The sequence below is a fragment of the Dromiciops gliroides genome, chromosome 2, assembly GCF_019393635.1.
Source record: "Dromiciops gliroides isolate mDroGli1 chromosome 2, mDroGli1.pri, whole genome shotgun sequence".
Classification (NCBI taxonomy): Eukaryota; Metazoa; Chordata; class Mammalia; order Microbiotheria; family Microbiotheriidae; genus Dromiciops; species Dromiciops gliroides.
The window spans coordinates 12383901-12411404 of NC_057862.1; the positions used below are offsets into that span (position 1 = coordinate 12383901).

General features: G+C 39.5%; 1 protein-coding gene across 1 annotated transcript in view; it reads right to left on the reverse strand.

Moving 5' to 3' along the window:
• Positions 1-1005: 1005 nt before the first annotated feature.
• Positions 1006-27504, reverse strand: part of LOC122744453 (lipase member J-like) — a 42182-nt gene continuing 15683 nt past the window's right edge. The window contains exons 3-9 of the mRNA XM_043989954.1: positions 19744-19942; positions 9666-9775; positions 7033-7169; positions 6592-6738; positions 4456-4527; positions 3184-3255; positions 1006-1953 (exon numbers count right to left, since the gene is read on the reverse strand). Of these exons, the coding sequence (XP_043845889.1) occupies positions 1894-1953; positions 3184-3255; positions 4456-4527; positions 6592-6738; positions 7033-7169; positions 9666-9775; positions 19744-19942 (797 nt within the window). The 3' untranslated portion in view covers positions 1006-1893. The remainder of the gene's footprint in view (positions 1954-3183; positions 3256-4455; positions 4528-6591; positions 6739-7032; positions 7170-9665; positions 9776-19743; positions 19943-27504) is intronic.

Genomic DNA, 27504 nt, shown 5'->3' on the forward strand with positions numbered 1-27504 from the left:
CATGGAATTTGGAGATGCATGAATGGTTCAGTAAAAAGGCTTTTGAAGACACTGTTCTTAGATTTCTGCCAGTTGGTATTAATCCCAAGCATTAATGATGACAGCTTTGTCTGTGATGATGTTCTGCTTCTAGGACAGATTATTGAATTGCCAAGGATATTTTCAGGTCTCTATTTGAAGTATGAGGATTTGCCCTCTGTTAGCTAATGAAGGAGGACAAAGTTATGCTGTGCATATGCATGCTGTCCATGCCACTCAGTGATTTTCCAAGGGCAAGAACAGTGGGACGAGAATAGCTCTGGGATCAGAGGACCTGGGTTCAAAACCTGATCAAAGTTGTTATATGATCCAAAAGACATTTTTATCTCACTGGAAAGAGATGAGGGATCTATGTAGTTTATTTTTCACTGGTGTCATATCCTTCAAAGTCATCCATATAATCAAGTGATTAATCAGTTGTTCTGGCCCCTTCTTTAATCTGGAAGCTATACTTTGCTCTATTTGGGAGGAATTATAATAGATTTAAGGAGAAACATATCCATAGTGGGTTTTTTGTTGTTTGTTTGTTTTGGTTTTGGTTTTTTGCGGGGCAATGGGGGTTAAGTGACTTGCCCAGGGTCACACAGCTAGTGTCAAGTGTCTGAAGCTGGATTTGAACTCAGGTACTCCTGAATCCAGGGCCAGTGCTTTATCCACTGCACCACCTAGCTGCCCATATAGTGGTTTTAAATTGCCTCCTGGGGAAAATGTTCTTTCATATAAATTTTGCTTGATGCTATTGTGTTGGTGGCATTTTAAAAATAGGTAACAGCCTCCCATGTAGACACAAGATTATATCATGTTCTCACTGTACTTGAGTTGATTTTATATAGATGAAGTATATGAATAAGTCAAGAGTGCAGAGCTGAGTCAAAGGCTTTGCAATAATCAATGAAGGTTTCAGACATTGGACACTTACTAGCTGTGTGCCCCTGGGTAAGTCACTTAACCCTCATTGCCCCGCAAAAAAACAAAACAAAAACAAAAACAGAAACAATAATAATCAATGAAGGGAATATATATGTGCATGTTTGTATGTCTGTAGATCTCTATGTACATACATGTATACTGGATCATTCTGTAATTACCAAATAGATCATCAGTTGCTCTTGAGGCCTCTTTTTCCCCCTCCCAAGTTATAGAACAACAACAAAATATCTCATTTTGTCTTTATAACAACCAAAGTCTGTCAACAAATATTTCACAAGTCTTTTCTCTGTGTCAGGCACTGTGCTAAGTGTTGGGGATACAAATAAAAGTAGAAAGACAGTCCCTATCCTCGAAAAACTTCCATTCTAATGGGGGAAGTAAAAAGTTGGGGCATGGGCGGGGCAGGGAGACAGAGATGACCAGGCACCTGGTATGACCAAAGTCCAGAGGTGAGGCCATTACCCCTTTGCTTCATTGTTTTGTTCTTTGTGCTGCTTTGACTCCTTGTATGGTCTTAACCTTTTAACTCTTCAGTCCAACTGTGCACTGATGTCATCTAGAATTTGTGAGGTCCTTTTATTTTCCAGATTCTTTCCTGCAGGTTTGTTGCATCCTTTAATTGGTCCCACTTCAAGCTTACATGACTTCCAGTTCAGCATTCTCCATTCAAACCGATGGGCCAGATTCACTGGTCTCTATGACATCCAATCTGCTACCTCTGCCCTCTCTGCCTGGGGTGCCTGCTCTCTTGGTCTATCTCCACCTCTCCTAATTCTTCATTTTCTTACAGTCTTGACTCATACACCACTTCCTGGAGGGGACTTTCCTGACCCTCCTAGTTATCCATGCTCTTGACCACTTGGGGTCACTGGGGAGATACTAATTTGCTCACATGCTGTCCCCGTCCAGTGCCATGTAAGCTCTTTAAAGGCAAAGGGCTGTTTCCGGTTTTGCCTTTGTATTCTTGGGGTTTATCCCTGTACTCTGGAAGACAAGGGAAGTCAACAGTTATTTATTAAGCACCTACAATATGCCAGGCACTGGGCTAAGCTCTGGAGGGTACAAAAAAAAGGCAAAAGACGGTCTCTGCCCTCATGAAGCTCCCAATCTAATGGGGAAGACATGTCAATACCACATATGAACAAGGTACAGATGGTATTGGTGAGCAAGAACCTCACAAAGAAGGTGCTGGTGTTAAAGGGGCCAGCAAAGATTTCTTGTAGAAGGTGGGGCTTTAGCTGAGAACACAAAAGATGATCAATAAATGCTTGTTGTATTGACATAGACTGAGGATAGATAACACCAGAAGTCCCAAAGTAGAACTTGACCATGTTTGGGGTAGCTCCCATTGTCTTCAGGGCCAATTTCTATCCTCAACCCCACACTTAGGAGATTCCAATGTCAGCCCTGCCCCTTTGGGGAAATAAAAATGACTATTAAAAAACAGGGTGGAGACCATGACTTAAGCTGACAATCTTTCTTCTACTCTTAGAATTTTAGGAGTCTTCTCCTACTCTCTCTACACACCTTGAGATTATTTCAAACCTATTAAGATGAATCAACAAAACATACTAGGTCTAAAATATTATAGGAGAGAAAAGTGGTCCAAGATCCTTTGGTATAAAAAAAAATAAATCATTTTAATAGGATTACAAGAGATGCTTAAAGCACCCTCTCACAGCATCTTATGGTGGTTTTTTGATCATATCAATGATTTCGTAATAAATTTCCCATGGTGCATCCATTCCCCAAATGAAATCCAAATGATTAAAGTATGGAATCGTCTTGTGATAAATGAGGTTCACGATTTGAGACAGTAAGTTTTTAACATCTTCGGGGTTTGCCACCAAGTCATTCCCACCATTCCAGGCTGCGGTGGGCACTTGCATATCTGCCACATTGTATAATGGAGGAGTGCTCTGAATCAAAAGGAGGAGAAACAAGAGATTTCATAGGAATCCACGCATCAGAAACCTCTTTTCATTAAATGATAAAATGAGCCTGTTTTAAATGGGTTCTAGACTGAGTTATCTCTCTCTTTAAAAATAATTTTTATTGGGAGAAAGGTATGAAGGCACAGAAATTAACATTCTTTTGAAATAAAACTGAAAATGAGACTGCTATACAAAGGGAGCTTTGATAGTCTGTCCTAATCCCAAATGTACAGCAGGGAGATGTTCTCTCCTCCCCCCGCTCAGTACTTTGGTCCTTTACCTGGTTAAAGTGCATTCTATTCAAGTCTGGATTTCCCCAGTCAAAAGCTCTAAAATCACCCGAGTCATAATTCTGAAATGAAATAAAGCAGATTGTCAGGGGCCCAGGGGAGCAGAGAGTGCCTGGCAACCACAAGGGAGAAGCTCACACTGCAGAGGATCATCCCTGACACATCTCTTCTTCTCAACCTTACAAAGCTGTCCTTGTAGACTTGGATTTTCACAAACTGATTTTTATCCAACAACAAAAGGACGTCCAACCTCCTTAGGTCCAGGTGTTCACATTGTTGATGTTTTATTCATTCTATTGAGCTCCCTCATCCAACCCCCTCATTCAGAGGGGTCACACACAGAGTAAGACAGGGAGTGAGGAGCCGCTGGGTCTGGAGTCAGGAAGAGCTGAGTTCAAAACCATCCTCAGACACTGACCACCGTGTGACCCTGGACAAGTCACTTATTCCCTATTTGTCTCAGTTTCCTCATCTGTAAAACAGGCATAGCAATAGTACCGCCCTCCTGGCTTTAGATGTGGAGCCAATGAGGATCAGATGTGATCATTGCAAAACTCTTAGCAGAGAACGCAGCGTGGAACAGCCATGCGGTCACATGGCTGACGAGATCTCGATGGGAACAGCCCTTGGGGCCACCCTTTGCAATCTGTGGAACTGGAAGGGCCTTGGTTTGCACTCAGGGAAGGGGTAAGTTAGGACTCGGGGGCTGAAGGGCACTCCCTCTAATCCCTGGTCACAGTAAAGGAGAAAAGGCCTCCTGAGGATCTGATAGAATCAACCATCCCCATGGCTTCCTTTGGATTAGGACCAAAGAGAAACCACTGGGTTGAATCTAAATGAGGCGGATCTCAAGGGTGCCAGAAGGCACAAGAGGTCCTAGGACTTTCCTACCTCTAGGGGTTTGCAGTGCCAGCTTTGAGCTGTTTATGAGGATAATGAAATGGATGCTTGCCACCAAGATGAAGGTTAGGGTACAAAGCAGCTAGCCAGTGCCACTTGGCATGGCTAGGCAGAGCCTGCCAAAGGTGTATCACTTTCCTAGTTAAAGGAGCTGCTTACAGAGAACAAATGCTGGACCTAGGCCCAGGCAAACCCACTGAGTCAGTGCCCTTCCGAGGCTGGATCAAGATAAGGAGCTGGGTGAAGGGCAGAGCAGGCCTGTGTCCTCTCCAGAGATGGGCGGACACATTCCTCAGGGAGTCAGCAAGAAGAGAGCTCAGTATCAATGAAGGGGGTGTTAAAAGGTGCTGGAAGAACCCTACCTGGACCCAGTGTATCATGTTCTGAACTGAAGTACCCGCCGGATTTTGTGACAAATACACATCCAAGCGACTCTGCAGGGGAAAAATGTTTTCACATTTAATTCCATTTCAAGTTGTGAAACATTTTGGTGATGTTTAAGCTAGATTATTTCTAAGAAACAAGGATATTTTTTAGGGGAAAAAAGTGATCTAATATCTCAGCATATCAAACGAGGCCCTGAATACAACATCTTTCCAGGTAACTCCCAAACAAGGACACCGAGTCATGAGTATAAGAGGTGACTGTGTGGATGACTGAAAATTAGCTCACAAAACTGGCAAAGATGGATGACAAAAAGATGGAGAGAGTCAGCACTGAAAGGGTTATTGAAAGATGAGCACAGTATGAGGCTGCTGGAATGGCTGTGAATCAGTCTAACGATTCTTGAGAGCAACTGGAAATTACATGAAGAAAATGATGACAACCTTCATCTCCTTTGTCTTTGAGGTACAAATCAAGCACTCGGGTCACCCATCCATTAAGACACTTGTAAAGCACCTACTGTGCAGCAGGGACTGGGCTAGGTGTTGAGGTAACCAAGACAAAGATATGTCCTGCCCTCAGAGAGCTTAGATTTCTATAGAGACAACAGGTACACGCTGAGGGATATATTTGGTGATCCCAAGGCCATTTGGGGGACAGGCAGTGGGTGTGAGGGAGGCTTCATCCAAATCGTAGCTAGTGCCTGAGCAGTTTAAAAAGAAACTTGGGCACCTCAGAGGCAGAGATGAGGAGGGAGAATTGCTTAGGCCTGGGGTGACACACCATGGAAGGACTCAGAGGAGAGATTGGAATTTTGGGCAAAGAACAAGAAAGCCCATCTGGCTGGATGACAGGATTGGGGAAGCAAAGTTAAGTTGTATAACACAGATTCAGCTATTGAGTTATAAAGATTTAAAAATCTTAGTGCTACATTTGAAGAAGAAATGAACACTCAAAGGCATATACATTTATTGCAGAAAGGAAGGGTAGCACTGCCTCAAAACAATGCTAAAAAAATATTTTAATCGAACTTCTATTGAGATCACAGAATCTCAGTTGAGAGTGACCTTAGAAGTCATCTAGTCTGACATCCCCAATGTTGCTTGACATCCAGCATTGCTTACATTGTCACTGCATTGTACTGACATCCATCACTGCAATTCAATTGGAGGGGTGGAGCCAAGAGGGAGGAGGAAAGGCTGTGACTCCCACAAGTTCCAGTTAAACCCGTCCATTCACTCCCAAATAATGCAGTAAAAAAATAAAACCAGAGTAGCCTAATGCACATAAGAGCAGAGTGAGACTATTTTTCAGCAAAAGAGGGCAATTATGATCACCGACTGATCAGGCATGAACAGCTCAGTGGGCGGTCTGGACCCAACCAGGAACAGTGTCCTTCAGAGTCTTCAGCACCAGCAGCAGCTTCTTCTGAGGCTCGGATTGCGGACTGGTGAGGGGGTTCAGTGATAGGTTGGGGTGAAGCGGAGGCAGTCTCTGCTGGAGTTGGGGCAAAGCACCCTGGGTCTGAACCGGTGGGCTGAATCGAGTGGCGGTGGCCCAGTGAGGGAGGGGGCACAGGCACGCCAAGCTTTTGACCATAGAGAATCAGAGTTCAATCCGACTTCTGTTTCCAGGTCAAAGAGAAAGCAGCTGTGGTTACTCACACATCAGGCAGGCCGAGAAGAAGCCCAATCACCCCCTCGGCCATTTGCCTTTCTGTAACCTTCACCCATTATTTCTAATTGTGTCCTATGAAGGAAACAGAACAAGCCCAGCTCTAAGACCTCCCTAACTCTTCTCTTTTTCAGGCTAAATAACTCCCGTTTTACTGCAACTGATCCCAAAAGACATGAGTCCTGGGGGATCCTTCCTCCTGCTGGCTGCCCTCCAAGATCCTCACAGATTAGGAATAACCTTCCAAAATGTGGTGACCTGAACTAAACACCCGGGTAAAGGTAGGAAACGATTGTAAACCTGTATTAGATGGCTTGGGAGGGTAATATGGGGAGAGATTCATTTGAAAGCTGATTGGTTGGGTCAAAGCAAAATGCAGTTTTTCAAAGGAAATCCATAAAGAAAGCACTTTGACTTCTCATCTCCATCATCCTACTCACCATATTTAAATTTGTGAAATCAAATCCACACAGCATAAACAGAAAGCTGCGGCAAACAGAGTCCAAATACTGCATACTACAAAGTTTTGTGCCAACGAATCGGTTAAATAAGGTATTACGCATAAATTCTCGTTTGCCATAAATGACCTGTAAAATTAATTAAAATGACCTACATTTAGAAAATCATAATTAGACAGGAAAATCCCTAGTTGTATCTTTACCACATTTGCAGCTAAGCGGATTATCTCAAAGTTAGTTAAGTGGCTTGGCCAGGGTCAAACAGCAAATAAGTGTTTAAAGCAAAATTAAATTTCGGCTCTTTCTAACTCCAAGCTGCCCTGCCAATCAACAATGTCTTGTTGATCATTGGTGACCGTCCTTGGCATGAAAACACTTCAGCTTTTGGATATTGTAATTATTCAAGCAAAAAGAATAGCATACCCTGAGCAATGTCTTTAAAGCATGTGCCACTTTTATCAGAGGACTTTTGGTATACTGAATGGTGATAACTGGAGCTAACGCAAAGAAGACTTTGATTCTCTCAGCCAGCCTTGGCAAGGTGGAAAATGCTATGAAAGCTGAAAGAGAATCAGAAAGAGATTAGTGCGAAGTCACCCAACAGAACATCATGGAAGAGTGGCTCTGGGAGAGCTAGCCTCACACCTGCTTTTCCTCCTCTTCTACTGGACAGATGTCCACTGTCAGGGCTCCTTATTCCTCCTAGCTTGGGCTTTTGGGTCTGCTATGGTCAGAGCAATCTGACATCCAAGGATTTCAGAATGGTCCTAAATTATATGGAACAAAGCCTTTTAGGGTTTCCTACAGAAAACAGCACCAAGACTTCTGGGGGCTTCTTTGGGAGATGTTTTTCGAGGGGTTTTGGTGGTGTTGTTTTCCTCAGTGGCACAAGGTAACTTCCTAGTTCTTGGCTGCATTGCAGATGGTTGAAAGATCCTGGATAAATCTAGATAAATGAACTGACACTGTTATGGTGAAAAAACAGGAATATAGTAAAAAAGATAGGGAGGGGAACATGCAGTCACATTTGTTATCGAATTCAACATGCAGAAAGCTGTGAGAGTGTCAGCACCCTGTGAGCAAGCTGGATCACACCATCTCAGAGGTTTCTGCCCACACTAAGTGGTTGGGGATCTACAGTCACTTTGGGAGTTCTGCAACCAACAAATGGGGGCAACACTGGGGACAAGGCTTGAGGTAAAGTGAGAAAAATGTAAAATTTATGAGAAAGAAAATCTGACCAAAGCAATTGTTTTTATATCTTTGGTGCTGAGCAAGGTGTCTAGAACTAAGATTCTAGTCTCTAACTGTTGTTGAATTAAATTGAATTAGTCCCTTTGATGATTAAGATTAGAAATATGAAAATTGAGGGCATTTGGTAAGAGTCTCAGGTATATGGTGAACACTGGTAAGAGCAAGATGAGCAGCTATTTTCTATGAACAAGAGGAAACAGGTTCCAAGAACATCATGAGGAAGTGCGTTAGACGTAATGGGCATCTTTTTTGGTATGTGAGCTGCTGTGCACAGGAATACATTGCTAAGAACCATCAAAAGCCTCTCCTGGAAGTCTTTAAAAATAGGGCAGGCTCTATTCTGGAGTGGGTGGGAGCAGCTAGGTGGTGCAGTGGTTGTGCACTGGACTCTCCCTTAGGAACAACTTTCTAGCTCTGTGATCTTGGCTAGGTCACCTGGTCATTCCCAGCCTCAGGCTGCTCATTTGTAAATTGGGGATAATGACAACACTTACTCCACAGGGTTGTTGGGAGGCTCAAATGACTATATTAATTGTAAAAACCACACAAATGCTCCCTGCTCTTGTGACTTCAGTGTGGTCCTGGTTCTTTATAAGTATAAGTAGGACAAATTCAAATTTATGTTGGTCCTGCTTCTCATCCAAGGACCCTGGATGCAACTGGATGAGAAAAATGATACAGGTCAAACTGAGACTTTAGGGAGCACATTTTAGACACAAGCTCTCTTTGCATTTGAAATCTACCAAGTTAAAATTGGTTAGGAAGAAATCCAAGGTCTTATGCTAAGTGATACAGTGCTGGACCTGGAATCAGGAAGACCTGAGCTCAAATCTCGCCTCAGACACTTACAAGCTATGAATGACCTTGGGCAAGTCACTGAACCTCCATCTGTCTCAATTTCTTCAACTGTAAAATGGGAATGATAATAGTACTATCTCTTAGGGTTAACAAGAGGATCAGAGAAGGTAATATTTGAAGAAGTGCTTACCCCATGCCTGGGCACATAGTAGGTCCTTCAAAAAGGCTTATTCCCTTTCCTTCCCACTAGAGCTCAAAAATGAAGGATGAGGCAAGAGTTTTTCTATATTCTGTCCTGTCACCTGGTGCATGTCATTCCATTCTGGGCTCCCCAGTTTATAGGGATATTTACAAACTGGAGAACATCTGGAGGGAAAACATCCTGGATGGGGAAGGATCTTAAGTCCATGGATCAGCTGAAGGCTTGAGAGGACATGGAGGACAGGGAGGGGCCATGGGAACCATCTTCTGGTTCTCCAAGTTAAAAGGTGGTGATGTGGAAGAAAGATTAGATTTGCACGCCCCAGCCCCAGAGGACAGAACCAGGAGCAATGCAGGGAAGGCTCAGAGAAGCCAGTGGAGAGCCAACATCAGGAACGTTCTTAATAACTGGGGGTTCTGAAGGTGGAATGGGCTGGGCCACCACAGAAGGTGGTGTAGGTCTCCCAGAGGGGCTTGGTGGCCAGCTTTCCCATAGGGCGTAGTAGGGATTCCCTTCAGGTGTGGGTTGGACTAAATGACCTCCGGGGTCCCTCCTAACCCTAAAATTCAAGGATTCCTTGTTTCTACGGCATCTGCCATTATGAACACCAATGGGGGCAGCACAGCCTGCAAAACTGGCTATGAATGTTCTTCCTCGCTGGGAGGGGCAGCCAGGCCGAATGTTTAGTCCGGGGCTGCCATGCCAGGGAAGAGTCATTCCCCTTTCAAAGAGGCCAGGCCTTCTTTCCCAGAGAACACTTCTGTCACTAACATGGAAGACACAACCTCCATTCCTAGCATACCAATAGTAGTGCCTTGTGAATGGCCTATATAATACATTTCCTTTTGTCCAGTTTTCCTCCCAATGAAGTCAATCGTGGCTGGAAGGTCATATGTCGCCATTTCATCGAAACTGCAAAGGAAAGAGAAAATACCACACGCTCCTCTGTTATATCATTTCAATGTAGGGAAAATCACAGCTTAGTAGAAAAGAAAAAAAGACAAAACTATTATCTATCCATCTCAGTCTGTTGTGGTGTCAGGTATATCCCTTTAAGGGACCAAAATCAATTTGAGAAGAAAAAATGCACCTACGTGAAGCACCCTAAGAATGCTTATAAAGGAAAACATCAACATTCATGAGATCATGCCCTTTCATGGAGCACATTAGTGCAGCCAGGGCTGTGAGGGAGCATCATTTTGTGGGTGCTCAATCTCTGCCCCCCCCCATGCCCCACCAATGACCTCCACCTGGCCATGCAAATGGAAACTCCCGTGTGCCCCCATCCTATTTGATTTTCACTCCTGATATCCTAGGAATTCTCCACAGATGGTCCACCCAGTTTGCTGAGGCCTCCTCTCTGTTCTTAGAAAAGCTTAGGGGGACCCCTGCAGAATGAGGGCTCTCTTGGTCCCCCTTTCATACCGAGGAATGTCCTTGATAGTATTCTTCCTGACCCTTCTTTAGCAATCTACCACAGGTGATTATCCTCACCACGGTTCCCTCCATTGCCCTTTTGGTCACCTGATACTTTAACTCTTCCAGTATCATGGTATTCCATGATTTTTAACCATATAACTTCATTGGGAGGATATCATTGCTAAAGAAATGACACCTCCTAATTCAACTCTATTCCATAGGCCCAACTCTCTGATCAATGGCAATGCTGTTCATTGGAGAGAGAGAGAGAGAGAGAGAAATGTATAGCTGTGGATGAACTCAACAACCTATCCATTCAAACACATGTATTTACTTTGCATTTGTTATTATTCATTTTAATTTATCTTATTTACATTTCATATGTAGTAATAGACATGTTTACAGTATTTCACCCAATAGAATTTAGGCTCCTTGAAGGCAGGGACCATATCATTTTTGTTTTTGTATTGCCAATGTCGGCCACATAATGGAGACTTAATAAATGTTTATTGATTGAAGTGGAAATCTGTACTATGTGTTTTCAATCCACTTTGTTTTGCCAATGTAGATAGTTAAACCCCTTCCAAATAACTGTGGGTTTCTCTAAAGAGACTTTCTGATGTCTAGAGCTCAATGCAATTAGCACAAAGTTTTCTGAAGATGGCATTTTTGGAACCTTGTCTTTAATCTAGAATCCTTCCTCTGTATAGACACCACGCAGGAGAACTTTCATGACACTAGGAAACACCTAAGATAATGATATCTACCTAGTAGAGGCTTCACCAGAAGCCTCTGCAGACACACTATAGACATAACTGTTACCAAATCTTTACTTAATTGTTATTATTATTGTTTTGGTTTTTTACCCCATTCACATGTTTTTGATGAATAATGCTAATTTAAATTGTTCTTCTCATCTTATATTGGACAGAATTCAAATGGAAATGGTTCTCTATCTTACTATTATTTATGTTTAACCAACGACAGTATATAAAATAATTACTTTTCTAATTGAATGAAAGTGTTGGGATGTAAATTCCTCTTCTGTAGGTCCAGTAAAGACACTCTTGGGACAACTCCAGTATCAAAGAGGATGTCAGGACAAGTGTATACTTCATTCTGTTCACACATGGTTTTGATTTCTCCAAGATTTTGAGTTATTCATTCCATGGAATTTGGAAGAGATGCATGCATGGTTTAGTAAAAACCCTTTTAGGGGGCAGCTAGGTGGTGCAGTGGATAAAGCACTGGCCCTAGATTCAGGAGGACCTGAGTTCAAATACAGCCTCAGATGCTTGACACTAGCTGTGTGACCCTGGGCAAGTCACTTAACCCCCATTGCCCCACCAAAAACAGAAAAACAAAAAACAAAAACAACCTTTTAAAGACATTGTTCTTCTGATCCAACCATTCTGGAGAGCAAAAAATTGGAACTGTGCCCAAAGGGCTATGGGGCTATGCATACCCTTTGACCCAGTAATACCACTACCATATCTATATCCCAAAGAGACCATAAAAAGGGAAAAGGACCCACATGTACAAAAATATTTACAGCAGCTCTCTTTGTGGAGGCAAAGAATTGGAGATTGAGGGGATGTCCATCAATTGGGGAATGGCTGAACAAGTTGTGGTATATGAATGTGATGGCATACTATTGTGCTATAAGAAATGATGAGCAGGCAAATTTCAGAAAAACCTGGGAAGACTTAAATGGACTGATGCTGAGTGAAGTGAGCAGAACCAGTAACACAGTACATAGTACACAGTAACAGCAACATTGTTTGATGAACAACTGTGACAGACTTAGCTCTTCTCAGCAATACAATGATCCAAGACAATTCCAAAGGACTCATGATGGAAAATATTCTCCATAGGCAGGGATCTGAATTAAGATTGAACCATACTATTTTTACTTTTTGTGTTTTTTTTCTTTTTTGAGGTTTTCCCCTTTTGTTCTGATTCCTCTTTTACAACATGACTAAAGTGGAAATATATTTAATGTAATTGTACACATATAACCTATATCAGATTGCTTGCTGTCTTGGGGAAGGGCAAAGGAAGGGAAGGAGGAGTAAAATTTAGAATTCAAAATCTTATAAAAATGAATGTTAAAACTCTTTACATGTAACTAAAAAAATAAAATACTATTAACATAAAAGAAAAAATAATAAAATATAGTAAAAAAAGAAATATTATAGCAATATTTTTAAAATTTGAAAAACAAAAAATGATCTCTGATACTGAAAACTACTGAATTACTCTCTCCCTTCAAACTTGATTTTTTAAAAAGAGCCTAGGAATAATATTTTGAGAAACCATAAATGAAAACAGTAAGAAGCCACCAATTATTTCCCCAAAAGGAAAAGTTTCAGGCATGTCATAGCTAAGATGCAGAGCTCCCTAATCAAAGAAAAAGCAGTACAGAATGAAGTCATTCAAGGGCCAAGGAACTATAGTCAGGCTCCCATAAGACCCAGCAGCTTCTACTATAAACCAAGAGATTTCAGAATAGAAAAAAAATAAAAGGCAAAATTGACAGGCTTTCAACTAAGAATAACTTGCTCTGCAAAGCTGAGTATAATCCTAAAGGGAAAAGATGGATTTTTAGTAGGATAGAAGACTTTGAAGTATGGCCGATAAAACAATCAGAACTGAATAGGAACTGTAAAATGCAAACATGAGATTCAAGAGAAACCTAAGCAATTGGAAGGGGCCTATATGATGGTGTAATGCTAACATTTCTCACAGGCAGAGAAGAAACAAGGGTCCCTTCAGAATCTTAATGTTTTCAAAGGTAATGAGGGAGTTAAATGAGTTAAATAGAAGAAGTGGAGATAGATTGGTTGTATTCTCAGGGTTTTAAGAGAGGAAAGAATATAGAGAACTGAATAAAATTTATAAGAATACAAGTCATTCTCCAACTGAGAAATGGTCAAAGGATATGAACAGGCAGTTTTCAGGTGAAGAAATTAAAGCTATCTATAGTCATATGAAAAAATGCTTTAAGGGGCAGCTAGATGGCGCAATGGAAAAAGCTTGGTCCCTGGATTCAGGAGTACCTGAGTTCAAATCCAATCTCAGACACATGACACTTACTGGCTGTGTGACCCTGGGCAAGTCACTTAACCCTTACTGCCCTGCAAAAGAGAAAGAAAGAAAGAAAGAAAGAAAGAAAGAAAGAAAGAAAGAAAGAAAGAAAGAAAGAAAGAAAGAAAGAAAGAAAGAAAGAAAGAAAGAAAGAAAGAAAGAAAGAAAGAAAGAAAGAAAGAAAGAAAAGAAAGAAAAGAAAAGAAAAGAAAAGAAAAGAAAAGAAAAGAAAAGAAAAGAAAAGAAAAGAAAAGAAAAGAAAAGAAAAAATGTTTTAGATCACTACTGATTAGAGAAATGCAAATTAAAACTACTCTGAGGTATCACCTCACATCTATCAGATTGGCTAATATCAAAAAAAAGGAAGGGGCAGCTAGGTGGTACAGTAGACAGAGAACCAGCCCTGGAGTCAGGAGGACCTGAGTTCAAATCCAGCCTCAGATACTTAACACTTACTAGCTCTGTGACCTTGGGCAAGTCACTTAACCCCAATTGCCTCACCCAAAAAAAAAAAAAAAAAAAAGGAAAATTATAAATGTTGGATAAAATGTGGGAGAAGTAGAACACATGCAATGTTGGTGGAGTTGTAAACTGACTCAATCATTCTGAAGAGCAATTTGGAACTATGTCCAAAGGGCTATGGGATTGTGCATATTGTTGTGCTATAAGAAATGATGAGCAGGAAGATTTCAGAAAAACCTGGAAAGACTTTCATGAACTGGTACTGAATGAAGAGAGCAGAACAAGGAGAACATTATACACAGTAACAGCAACACTGTGTGATGATCAGCTGTGATATAGACTGAACTCTTCTTCAACATTATAATGATCCGAAACAATTCCAAAGGACTCAGGATAGACAGTGCTCTCCACATCCCGAGAAAGAACTATGGAGTCTGAATGCAGATTGAGACATACTATTTTCACTTTTTTGTCTTTTGTTTTCTCTTTTTTGTGTTTTTCCCCTTTTGTTCTGATTTTTCTTTCACAACATGACTAATGTGAAAATATCTTTAATATGATTTAACTGCATAACCTACATCAGACTGTTTGCTGTCTTGGAGAAGGGAGGGAAGGGAAGGAGGGAGAAAAATCTGGAACTTAAAATCTTACAAAAATGAATGTTGAAAACTATCTTTACATATCTTTATATCTTTAATTGTGAAAAATAAAATACTATTAAGTGAAAAAAACTAACAAAAAAAGAAATTTTAAAACCACTTAAAACCTAAGGGAAAAAAAAAGAAATGATGAGCAGGTTAATTTTAGAAAAACATGAAAAGTCGTGCACGAAATAATGAAGAATAAAATAAGCACAGCCAAGAGAATGTTGTATATAATAACAGCAATATTGTTCAAAGAATAACTATGAACAACTAAACTATTTAGAATATTACAAATATCCAAACCAACTACAAAATACCTATGAAGGAAGTTGCTCCACCTCCAGAGAAAGAACTAATACACAGAAATATGTGTAGTATGGCTTTACATAGAGATAGATGGAAGGAAGGAAGGATGGAAAGATAGATGATCTATACCTAGACCTATACCTATCTATATAGATATGTATCTGTATCAAACGGTGGCCTTCTCTAGTGTGGGGTGGGGAGGGAACAAGGGAGACAGTTTGGAACTTAAAATGTTACAAAAATAAATTTAATTTTTTAAAAAAGTAAAAAGCGACCAAAGAGATGGTCTTAGAGAGTGCTGGGTAGTATGGACTGATGCAGACTGAGGTGAGCAGAACCAGGAGAATAACAGGAAGAAAGCAAGAGTTTAAAGATAAATGGCTTTGAAAGACTTAAGAACTGGGACCAGTGCAATGATCGATCAGGTCTCATGTTCCCTGACTCTTCAGAGAGAGGAACGCCGTACAAGGTCCACAAAGAAGTGAACATTTTCGGATGTGGACATTGTACAGATTTGTTCTGAATACAATTGTTTCACAAATTGTTTTTCTCTTAGGTTTTTTTTTGGGGGTAGTACTAGTTATTGGTGCATAAGTTAAATTAATCTTGAGAATAACGTCTGTTAACACTTCACCCTACCACCACCTCAAGAGGAAGCAAAGATTCCATGAAATGGTTTTAGTTTCATCTCTAAGCCCACAAGAAGATGAATGCTATGAACTCCTTTCTTTACCTCTCCAAAAAAGACCATGAGCTGTCTCTCCCCTCCTAAGTTGCAACTTCTTTGTGTTTTCTGATTTCACTTATCACAGCAATGCCAATAAGAATGGGGGTCAGTTCCTCCAAGAGTGTTCAAACTCCTAGATCACTATAAAACAATTCCACATTCAGAATGCCAAGTTAAACTGCTACCGGTAGCTCCTCTAAGAACTGTGTGATTTGTAGCATCCTTTGTGTCTTTCCTGCCATTAGGAATTAATGAAAAGGCCACAAAAGGTGGAGAATTCATGAAACAGACTATCAAGCAGCTAAACTTCTATTGATGAATTTCTTCACCCTAACCTAGACTGATGCTCAGACAGACTAGTCTTGGTACTTGAATCCTTTACAGCTGTCAGAACCCATTGTCCTAGATGGTGAGAATCCAGGATCACCTCACACTTCAATCAGGTATTGGAAGATAGGAAGTCTTGTAAAAGAAATGAAAAGGAAGTATTTCCGAAGAGAAAGGCAGATTTGGGCACATGAAATAGCCTGTTTACACAGGAGTAATATATTTGTGGTCAGGAATAGAGTATACCCAACAAGGGACGGTAAGAATGTATTAGCATGGGGTCTTGCTTTAACCAGAAAAGGAAGGGAGAGGGGGAAAAACAGCCTACATATAACCACTAAGGTAAACACCACAGAAAGGAGCTATGACATATTTCAAAAATACAAGAAAAGATGGTCAGAAACTCCCAGAAGCAAAATCCCTAAGTGGAGCCCGCAGCCTCATATTCTTCTAGATAAATGTACAGAATATGGCTAAAATGTAAGGTAGTGACTTTGAATGCTAATGAAGTGTGCGACCCTACTCTTGACAGAGAGGTGAGAGGGACCCAAGATGCCCACCAAGAAGTGTCCTCAGAGGGGCAGCTAGGTGGCGCAGTGGATAGAGCACTGGCCCTGGAGTCAGGAGTACCTGAGTTCAAATCGGGCCTCAGACACTTAACACTTACTAGCTGTGTGACCCTGGGCAAGTCACTTAACCCCAATTGCCCCTCAAAAAAAGAAAAAAAAAAAAGAAGCGTCCTCAGGAGTGGCTCACTTAGGCACTGGCTCTGCTCCACTACACACGTGTGTTGTAAGGCAAAGCTTCTTCTCAGGGAAGGGGTGTGAAGACATTTCTTTAAATGCACAGAAGTAGATGACAGAGATGTATACAAGGGGACACAAAAAGCAGTTTTGTTATTGCCTTTCTCAACTGAATGTACGTGTGAGTGTGTCTGTGTCTGTGTGTGAGTGTGTGTCTGTGTGTGTGTGAGTGTGTGTGTCTTTGAGTGTGTGTGTGAGTGTGTGTGTGAGTGTGTGTGTGTGTGTGTGTGTGTGTGTGTGTGTGTGTGTGTGTGTGTGTGTCCTCCACTGGCCTCATGGACTTCTGGGAAGTCTAATTTTTCCAGCCTAAAAAGAAGCTAAAAGATCCTACCGTTCAATGGGAAAGGAGCCCAGGATCTTGGAAGTGCTCTGCTGAGATGGGACAAGGGTGTAGACTCCCTTGTAAATAGTGGGAGCTGACTGCCAGTGGAGGATGCTGCTCACCCAGACTGACCATGAGCATGCCAAGCTCAGGCCTTGCCTACCCCATGTTCCCACCTTATAAAGGGACCTTATAAAGTTATCCATTCTCTATTTCCCTCTTTGCCTTATCTGACAAACCAGCGTAGATTACCTTCCTGACTTTCTTTCTAGTCTTTTTTTTATTTGCTGTTTGTACAAGGATGATTATTTTTATCTAGATAAAGGTCAGCTGGTTTTTATTGAATTCTGACCGTCTATTACAGATGGTTTGGAAGAGTGACTACAGGACAGTGTCTAGTCTCTGCCCAATGCTTAGAAAAACAAAGATTTCTTCTCTAGCCTAAGGGCTCTGAGCTTTATTGATTTTCATGAATCATCAGCATTACTAAGGTCCCTGAAATATCACAAAGAAAAGAACATAGGAATTCATGGGATGATTTTTTAGACTTTAAAGAAATAAACTGAGTTGATATTGAAGCCTCTACCACCACCTAGGGGCAACAACTACAACTACAACGTAGAATAGCTAAACTAGGATACAATAGAACACAATGCAATGTAATATATTACATGGTTATCATATCATGTCATCTAATTAATATAATAATACACATGCTTCTTCAAAACCAAACAATAAGTGTGGGGGGGGCAGCTAGATGGCACAGTGGTTAAAGCACCAGCCCTGGAGTCAGGAGGACCTGAGTTCAAATCCAGTCTCAGACACTTAACACTTACTAGCTGTGTGACCCTGGGCAAGTCACTTAAGCCCCATTGCCCTGCAAAACAAACAAACAAACAATACATCACTGTTCAGAGTTTCTTGCATAAGCTTCTTTTTTGTTCTTGGATTATTGGCATTTTAAAATATCACACAGAATGTTATTTTAAAGACTAAGGGGCCATCCCCAAGCAAGAATGCACATGTGCTTTCATAAATGTTGTGGAGACTTGGTGGGATGGGCTCTGTGACTAGGATGTGGCTGTAGACAGGGGACGGCTTATCTGAAGAGGGGCAGGATGAATAGGGTGGGATTTTTAATTAGATAAACTCATGTGGGCAAATACAGGAACCAAAGAAGGAAATCATGGAGGAGAAAATTTTGGTGTACATAAGAATATCTGTATGGGGAGAGAGAAAGAGAGAGACAGAGACAGAGAGAGACAGAGACAGAGACAGACAGACAGACAGACAGAGAGACACAAAGAGAGAGAATATGAATGAGAAACAAAGAGTGGGAGAGAGTGAGAAAGAACGAGAGAGAGCAAGTTATGGATTTGTAACGTAGATCACCAGAAAGAGAAAACACATGAGGAGTGCAGGAAATCATTGACTGGGAATATTGGTACAGTTTATTTGTAATGGGAAACAAACTCCCTGAATATCAAATCAACTGGAGCTCTCTGATAAGAATAGAGCCCCTAATAATCTCTTGTCTAATCTTAGTAATAATTTCATCTTTCAAAAGTAGGAAGGCTTAATGAGGGGAACTTTTCTCCTGGATTTGATTCTCACCCACAAGGAGGAATCGGTTGTTGGGTTAACAATATGGGAACTTTAGGAGGAAAGCAATCATTCCTGGTTAGACAGTGTGATAGAAGAAGTAGGGGATGCAGGGCAGAGTCTCAAATGCATCCTCTCTTTTGAGATGGCAGTTTCAAAGTGTTCAAAGAAAGGATAATAGGTATAAAATTATGGGAAGACAGCCCAGAACTTAAAAAAAAAATTCTGAATACAGAAGAGAAACATTTATAATAAGGAAGAAAAAGGGCAATTGTCTGAGGAGACCGAAGAAATAGAACGGAGAACTCACTGACCATTTTAGATTTTATTTCTTTTTTAAAATTTTGAGTTTCAGGGGCAGCTAGGTAGTACAGTGGATAAAGCACTGGCCCTGGATTCAGGAGGACCTGAGTTCAAATCTGCCCTCAGACACTTGACACTTTCTAGCCACATGATGTTGGGCAAGTCACTTAACCCTCACTGCCCCACAAAATAAAAATAAAAATTTGAGTTCCAAATTTTCTCTCTCCCTTCAACCTCTCCCCCACCCATAGAGCAAGCAAGCAATATTATAATATCCATTCCACATGTGAAGTCACATAAAGCATATGGCTTTATTAGCCACGTTGCAAAATAATAAATAAAAGCAAGAAAAATACAGTGAAAAACAGTATGCTTTGATTCACTCTCTAGAGGTGGGTGCAATTTCTCATCCTGAGTCTCCAGCTTGGCTTTTAAAAGGTGATATGTAGGGGGCGGCTAGGTGGTGCAAGTGGATAGAGCACCGGCCCTGGAATCAGGAGCACCTGAGTTCAAATCCGGCCTCAGACACTTGACACTTACTAGCTGTGTGACCCTGGGCAAGTCACTTAACCCCCACTGCCCCGCAAAAACCAAACCAAAACAAAACAAAAAAAAAAAAAGGTGATATGTAGCAGCAACTTAAAGCAAAGACAGATCATGGAAGATGAAAATGCAGCCTGATACAATGAGGTAAGGAGATGCTAGTGGTGCTGAACTGCAGGATAAGAATACAAACTGTAGTTATCATCAAGTTAGAGCTATTCCTTTTGGCCAAAGTTTGACAACACTGGAAACCAGCGAAACTTCCAATACCATACTTTTATGCTCTCTTGAAGTTAGAAAACGTTGACTACATTTCTAAGGCCATCTGGACATACCTGAAAGCCCAAAACGGATCAGAATCTATTGATAAGAATGAGTGTCTCCTGGACCAGGTGTTCCCTCGGCTGTTCCCCAGCCACACATCACATCCCGCATCTGCCAGAAGGAAGGCTAAACTGTTGTTGGGCAGGTCTGAGATCCAGCTGCTGGCAGAGGTCAGCAAGCCGTGCTGTAAAAGCACAACAGGCCTCTGAGCTGAAAGGAAAACATGGAGACGGCTTCAAAATTTTGACAATATTGGACCAGAAAACCTCTTGTCTGAAGCCCGGAACCGAATGAAGTCTGAGGAGCTAAATGCTTGGGTTTGTTGTGAAAATGACAAATGTGTTTGGTAAAAATCAAAGTTCCCCAGCATTCTAGAGCTATTTTGTACGGGTCATTGAAAAAGCTGTAAGAATTATTTCAGTGGGGCATGCAAACAATTCAGCTCTGTCTCATTTAAGATGAAAAAGAAACTATGGGAAGTTCTAATTAAGGAACCAACTGTGGCAAGGTCCCAGTCTGCTGGGACCAACCTCACAAACTTAGATTTTAGGGAATCTGTGGCTTAGTTCAGCATTACTAGAGGCACTTAACTAATTTGCAAATTGTGATGTTGTAAAACTCCACTGTTGAAGCTCCAGGCATTTTCCCCACAAGGGAAATGATCTAAATGATGTTTCCAGTCCTCAAAAACTCATCAAACACCCAACAGCTGAAAGCCAGAATCACAGTCCCAGAAACCCAAGAAGGAGGAAGGTTAGGTGCCAGCTCTAGCAGCTCACTCTGCTAAGAAGTTCTAATTAGACCAGCCAATCATCAGGTCCGGAGCTCCACACCACCACCATCCTCTGTAACCATGTCTCTGTGGATGTAGAAATCATGGGTAACTTTGGAATCAATATGGGTGAAGTAGTGGCCAAAAACTTTTGGCCATTGGTCAGTGAGTTTTCACAACTGCTGTCATTGGCATCACTCTTATTGACCCACTGATTCTTCTATCTTTTCTAATCTCTTGGGCTCTATTTTTCTATATGGACTGATGGCCCTATCTCCTCCTATATTAACTGATCTCTTTACCAAAGCCTTAAGGTTTCATCTGCCTAGGTTTGCCTCTACCAGACCCCTTCAGAGAAACTAGGCCCATTCCCCTGCCATTTATTAAGTCTCCTACACCCTATATCTAAGAAACAGAGACATCACCCTGCTGAAAAAGATCTGTATAGTCATAGTCATGGATTTTCCAGCAGCAATTTATGGCTGTGAGAAAAAAGACTATAAGGAAAACTGAGCACTGCAGAATCAACGTTTTCCAACTGTAGTGCTGAAGAAGACTTTTGAGAGTCCCTTGGACAGCAAGGAGATCAAATTCATCCATACTTAAAGAAATTAATCCAGGCTGCTCACTGGAAGGTCAAATACTGAAGCTAAAGCTTAAATACTTTGGCTACAAAATGAGAAGATGGGACTCATTCTTTGACATTGGGAAAGATTGAAGGTAAAAGGAAAAGGGGATGGCAGAGGATGAGATGAATAGATAGTATCATGGAAACAATGAACACAAGCTGAGACAGACTTTGGGAGACGGTGGAGGATAGAAGGGCCTGGTATTCTATAGTCCATGGGGTCAGAAGAGTTGGACATGACTGAGTAACTGAATAACAACAATCACACTCAAAATGTATATATTTCACGGATTCAGTTACAATTGTGTATTGCACGGTAGTAGTGGAGGTATCGTGTTATCTGGAAGAGTATACATCCAATGAGGAGCCACATCTAGAAGCAAAGAAAGAAGTCTGGGAAAGACATCTGGGAAGGTGACCAATGGGACTCTTGATGCTGGTCTACAGCAGCATCTGCATCACTGATGAGGCTCTAACTAAAAGCATGATCAAAGAGGAGGATAGGAGCAGACTTCTCCCCTATCCAATGTCATGGCAATAAAGGGGATAGTTAAGACAAAGGAAAAAGGCATCTCAAAGATCTGCCCTTAGGTAACAAGTGATGTGGGGAGATAGGGGAAAGGTGGAACAGTTCAGTACTGTCCTCAGCATACTGGCTGTCCTTATCAATCTGTTCTGGGGATAAGAATCCAGTGCTAGATGACTTTCCCTTTTCCATTTAGATAGGTGGAAGATTAATGGAGTTTCATGTTTATTTTACTTCGAAATCCTTGCCCTGACCTGTTTGCTTTTCTTTTTCTTTTTGAAAGGCAAGTACATTAGGTCTGAGCCAATTTCTCATTTTGTATTAAATCCTACCTGAATTGTTTGTATGATTTTTTCCATAAGGAATCCTATAAACCCCTAAGATGTAACCATCTTCAGTCATAACCTTGTAGTCTTCACTGGGGTAGCCCCAATATGTTATCATTTCACTCTAAGGGAGAAAGGAATTGTAAAAAAATTTATCTTGAACTTAACGAACATCAAATGGAATAAGCCTTTGCCTATACATAGTAGAACAGAAAAAAGGACTATATGTGAAATTTCAGATCATTATATATGCTTGTACTTAAGTTTTTAAAGTTTATTTAAAAATCCACCTATAGTTTTCAAAGCTGTCCTGCTTATCTGGGAGTCTTTCTGATCTTTTCTCTCCATTAAAAAAAAAAATAAGATGCCCTATGACCTTTTGTTTGGTTGGTTTTTACTATATTGGGGTTTTTTGTTTGTTTTGGGGGGTTTTGTGGGGTAATGAAGGTTAAGTGACTTGCCCAGGGTCACACAGCTAGTAAGTGTCAAGTGTCTGAGGCTGGATTTGAATTCAGATCCTCCTGAATCCAGGGCCAGTGCTTTATCCACTGTACCACCTAACTGCCCAGGTTTTTACTGTATTAATCCAGTTTCTTCCTGTCCTCCTCCATCAGCAAAACCAAAAAGCTTTTGTAAACAATACACTGTCAAGTAAAACAAATTCCCACATTGTGTCCAAAAATACATGTCTTATTCTCCATCTTGATTCCATCACATCTGTCAAGATATTCAGCCTTCTGCAACTCTTGGATATTGCACTGATCAGAGTTCTCAAATCTCTCAAGGTTATTTGTAGTTACAGTGCTATTGTTATATAAATTATTCTTCTGATTCTTCTTACTTCATTCTGTATTAATTCCTATTAGTCTTCCCAGGCTTCCATGAACCCATCCACTACATCATTTCTTCTAGCATAATAACATTCCATTATATTCATATACCATAATCTCTTTAGCCATTCCCTACAGATGGGCAACCTTTTAGTTTCCAGTTCTTTGTTACTACAAAAAGAGCTGCTATAAATAATTTGTGTATATGCATCTTTTTCCTCTTTCTTTCATCTCTTTAAGGTTTAAACTTGTAAAGAACTTACTGTCTTACTTTCAAAATTGCCTGTTCATATCTTTTGACTATTTAAATGACTGTTATTCTTATAAATTTTAACTGATTCTTTATGGATTTTTTGATATGAAATCTTTATCAGAGAAACTTGATGTGGATTTTTTTTCTTCGGTTGTTTCCCCTCTAATTTTAACTGCACTGGTTTTGTTTGTGATAAAGTTTTGAAATTTCATATAATCAAAATTGTTCGTTTTATTTTCTCTGATCCCTTTTTGGTCATGGCCTCTTTGTCTCATTTGTTAATGAGGTCACCCTTTACATCTAAATCATATATCTATTCAGAGCTTTTCTTGGTATATAGTGTCAGATGCTGGTCTAGACCTAGTTTCTACCTGTTTGCTTTCTAGTTTTTCCAGCATTGTTTTGTCAAATGATTAAGGTCTTTGGGTACATTAAACACTAGGCTACTGTATTGATCCCCTTGTATATAGTGTTGTACTTCATCTGTTCCATTGATTCACATTTCTATTTTTTTAAATACCAAATCATTTTGATGATTAATGATTTGCAATATACTTTAAGATCTGATACTGCTAGCCCCCTTGTTTCTTTCTTTATTATTTCTCTTGAAACTCTTGACCTTTTATTCCACAAGAAGAATTTTGCTATTGTTTTTCTGGCTCTATAAAATAATCCTTTGGTAGTTGGATTGGTACAGCACTGAATAAATTAATTCAGATAGCATCATAAATTGTATCATATTATCACAATTTATCTATGAACTAATTAATATTTTGCCAATGATTTAAGACTGCCATTATTTCCATTAAAATGTTTTGTTGTTGCATTCTTATAGTTTCAATGTGTATCTTAATAGACAGAATCCCACATTTTTATATATTCTGTAGTTATAATGAATAAATTTCTCTTTCTACTGCTTCCTGCTAGGTTTTCTTAGTAATATATAGAAATACTGATTATTTACATGCATTAATTTTATATCCTGCAACTTTTTAAAATCAATTTTTAGTTGGCTGTAGGGATCTTGAGCTAAATCAATCATATCTGCAAAAAAGCATAAGTTTTGTATTGCTTGTGCCTATTTTATTTACTCAATTTCCTTTTCTTATTGAAACAGCACTTCTAGATCCATAAATATTAAACAGTAATTGCTATAACAGGAATCCTTTTAAAAAATCTCCTAAACTTTACTGCAAAGACATTTAAGATTTATTTTCCCAGAACATATAATATTGTTTCTAGGCTTTAAATAGCTACTATTTACCATGTTAAATAAAAGCATGTTTGTTCCTATGCTTTCTGGAGTTTTTAACAGAATCAGGAGGTGGATTTTGCAAAAAGTCCTTTTTAATATCTATTTATTGAATCATCTGGTTTAAATTTTTTATTAGTATGATCTAAATTGTTTTTCATATATCAAACCAATTCTGCATACCTGGTATAAATCCAACCTGGTCATAGTTTATGATATTGTTATAGACTATTTGTTAATATTTTATTTAACATTTTTGTATCAATGTTCATTAGGAATTCTGATCTATATAATTCTCTGCTTTCTTAGGTATCAAGAACATATTTTTAATTTAATTGTTTTAAATTTTTTGGTGGGGCAATGAGGGCTAAGTGACTTGCCCAGGGTCACACAGCTAGTAAGTGTCAAGGGTCTGAGGCCAGATTTGAACTCAGATACTCCTGAATTCAGGGCCAGTGCTCTATCCACTGCGCCACCTAGCTGCCCCCATATATTTTTATCATATAAAGTGTTGGGAATTGTCTCTTCTTTCCCATTTTTGCAGATTTTTTAAAAAATGAAAACCAGAATTAATTTTTCTTTAAATGGCTAATATAATTCACTATCTAATTCACCACCTTTTCCCACCCACCACTTCCAGGAACTCACTTATGGCTTTAATTTTTTTATGCTGGATTATATAAATAATCTATTTTGTTATCCTGAGTATTTTACATTTTTATAAATTTTCATCTAGTCAGTAAGCATATAACCAGGCCCTATGCTAAGTGCAGGGATACAAAAAACACAAAAGACAGTCTCTGCCCTTGAGGATCTTATAATTTAATGAGTGAGACAACAACCAAACAAATATGTACAATCAACCTGTATAGAGAATCAATAGGAAATAATTAACAGAGGGAAGGCACTAAAATTCAGAAGGCTGAGGAAAGGCCTCCTATAGAAGGTGGAGTTTTAGCTTGTTGAAGGAAACCAGTGAAGCCAGCGGATTGATAGAGATAGATCAGTAGGGAGAGCATTTCAGGCACCAAGAATGGCCATAGGAAATGCCCAGAGCCAAGAGATGGAGACTCTTGTTGATGGAATGAACAGGAAGGAGGACAGTGTAACTCAAAAAGTAGGAAGCAGAGGAAGGAATGTAAAGTGTAAGAAGACTGTACTATTTCATCTGTTATCAGTTTTGTTGGTATAATTTCTGATCTTTTCCTTTATTTGTTTTTAATATTTTTTTCATTTTTGTTAAGAGCAGTTTGTTTTTCCTCTCTTTTCAGATTAACTAACTTTAGTTGTTTTCTTGGCTCTGCTTACTTCATTCTGCATCAATTCATATGCATTTTCCCATGCTTTTCTGTATTCATCAAACACATCATCTCTCACAGCACAGTAATATTCCATTATATTTATGTACCACAATTTGTTCAGCCATTCCCTAATTGATGGGTAACTACTTTGTTTCAAATTCTTAGCTATTACAAAAAGTGCTGCTATAAATATTATGAAGGACTTTTTTCTTATTGATTTTATTGATTATTAATCTCTTTAGGTGTTAAATTGAGGGGGCTGATATAGCATGCCCAATTCAAGGATTTATTTTTCCTTTTATTAATGAAAGTGTTTAAAATGTAGCTTTCCCTCTAAGGACAGCTTTACCTGTATCCCATAGATTTTGGAGTGTTGTCTCATTATTGTCATTATCTTGGATAAAATTGTCTGTTATTTCTATGATCTGTTCTTTTGCCCACTAATTCTGTAGATTTATTACTTAGTTTCCAATTATTTTTAACACTTTTTCAAAGGCGCTTAACTGAATAAATGTACTGTGGTCAATAAAAGCTCTATTGAGTATTTTTTCTCTATTGTACTTGCTTGTGAAGTTTTTATTCCACAATTTAAAGCTGCCATACATGGCTGACACATATGTAAATTCCATTCGCTTTCATTCAGTATTCTACCATTATCCTAACTTTTTCAAAGTTCTATTCGAGTCTGAAAGGGATACACTGAAGTCATCCACTATTATAGTTTTACTATTCCTCTGTGAAATTTTCCTTTAATAATTTTGGTGTAGATAAATTGATAGATATGATATGATATGATATTGATTCATTATCTATAGTACCTTTAATCACAATTTTTCTCTCTTTTATTGAGTCTATTTTTATTGTCATTTTGTGTGAAATCATGATAACTATACCTGCTTTACTTAAATTCACCTGAAGCATAATAGATTCTTCTTCAAGCTATTATTTTAAATCTGTGAATGTTTATGTTTCCTTTAAATCAACAAATTGTTGGATTCTGCCTTCTAATCAATTCTATTATCCTTTTTCTTTATAGGGGAGTTAATCCTATTCATGTTCAAAGACATAATTGTTATGTCTTTCTTCATTATGTCCTCTTATTTTTTTTTCCTGTTTTTGCTTCCTTTCTCAACAATGAAGAAAAAAGTGAAAAAAGTTTGCTTGGGGGGCAGCTAGGTGGCACAGTGGATAAAGCACTGGCCTTGGATTCAGGAGGACCTGAGTTCAAATCCAGTCTCAGACACTTTACACTAGCTGTGTGACCCTGGGCAAGTCACTTAACCCTCATTGCCCTGCAAAAACAAAAACAACTTAAGCATTAAGCTTAAGCATTAAGCTTGCTTAATGCTTGTGTTCTACAAGTGGCATGATAATGCTACCTTGACCCTCCTATCTTCATCTTGTCCCACTCCCAATAATGGGTTTTTTTACTTTCTTGCATTACTTTTATTTTCCATATTCTGTCTTCCAATGATTTTTTTTCTCTTTTTGTCATTATTTTCAAGTATATGATTTAAGTATGTGTTTCAGTGATTCTTAGTATCTCTCTTTGACCTGTTTTCTAGGTCAGCTGTTTTTCATATTAGATACCTTATGTTTTTTGCTGTTTTTTTCAAATCTTTTGATTTTGTTTTTAATATTTCTTGTTTTCTCAGACTCACTGCTTTCTGTTTGACCCATCTCAACTTTCAATTCTTGGATGAGATTTATCACCATCTATCCTATGACATGAATCTTGTCATTTTTCTCTTCCCTGGCTATTCTATTTCATCTCTCATTTCATTTCTTTCAAGTTCACTTCTAGTCCTTGTGTCTAGGACATTTTTTCCCTCTCTAAGGCTCTACTTTGATTTGTTACATATTATTTTCTTCTTTGGGTTCGTA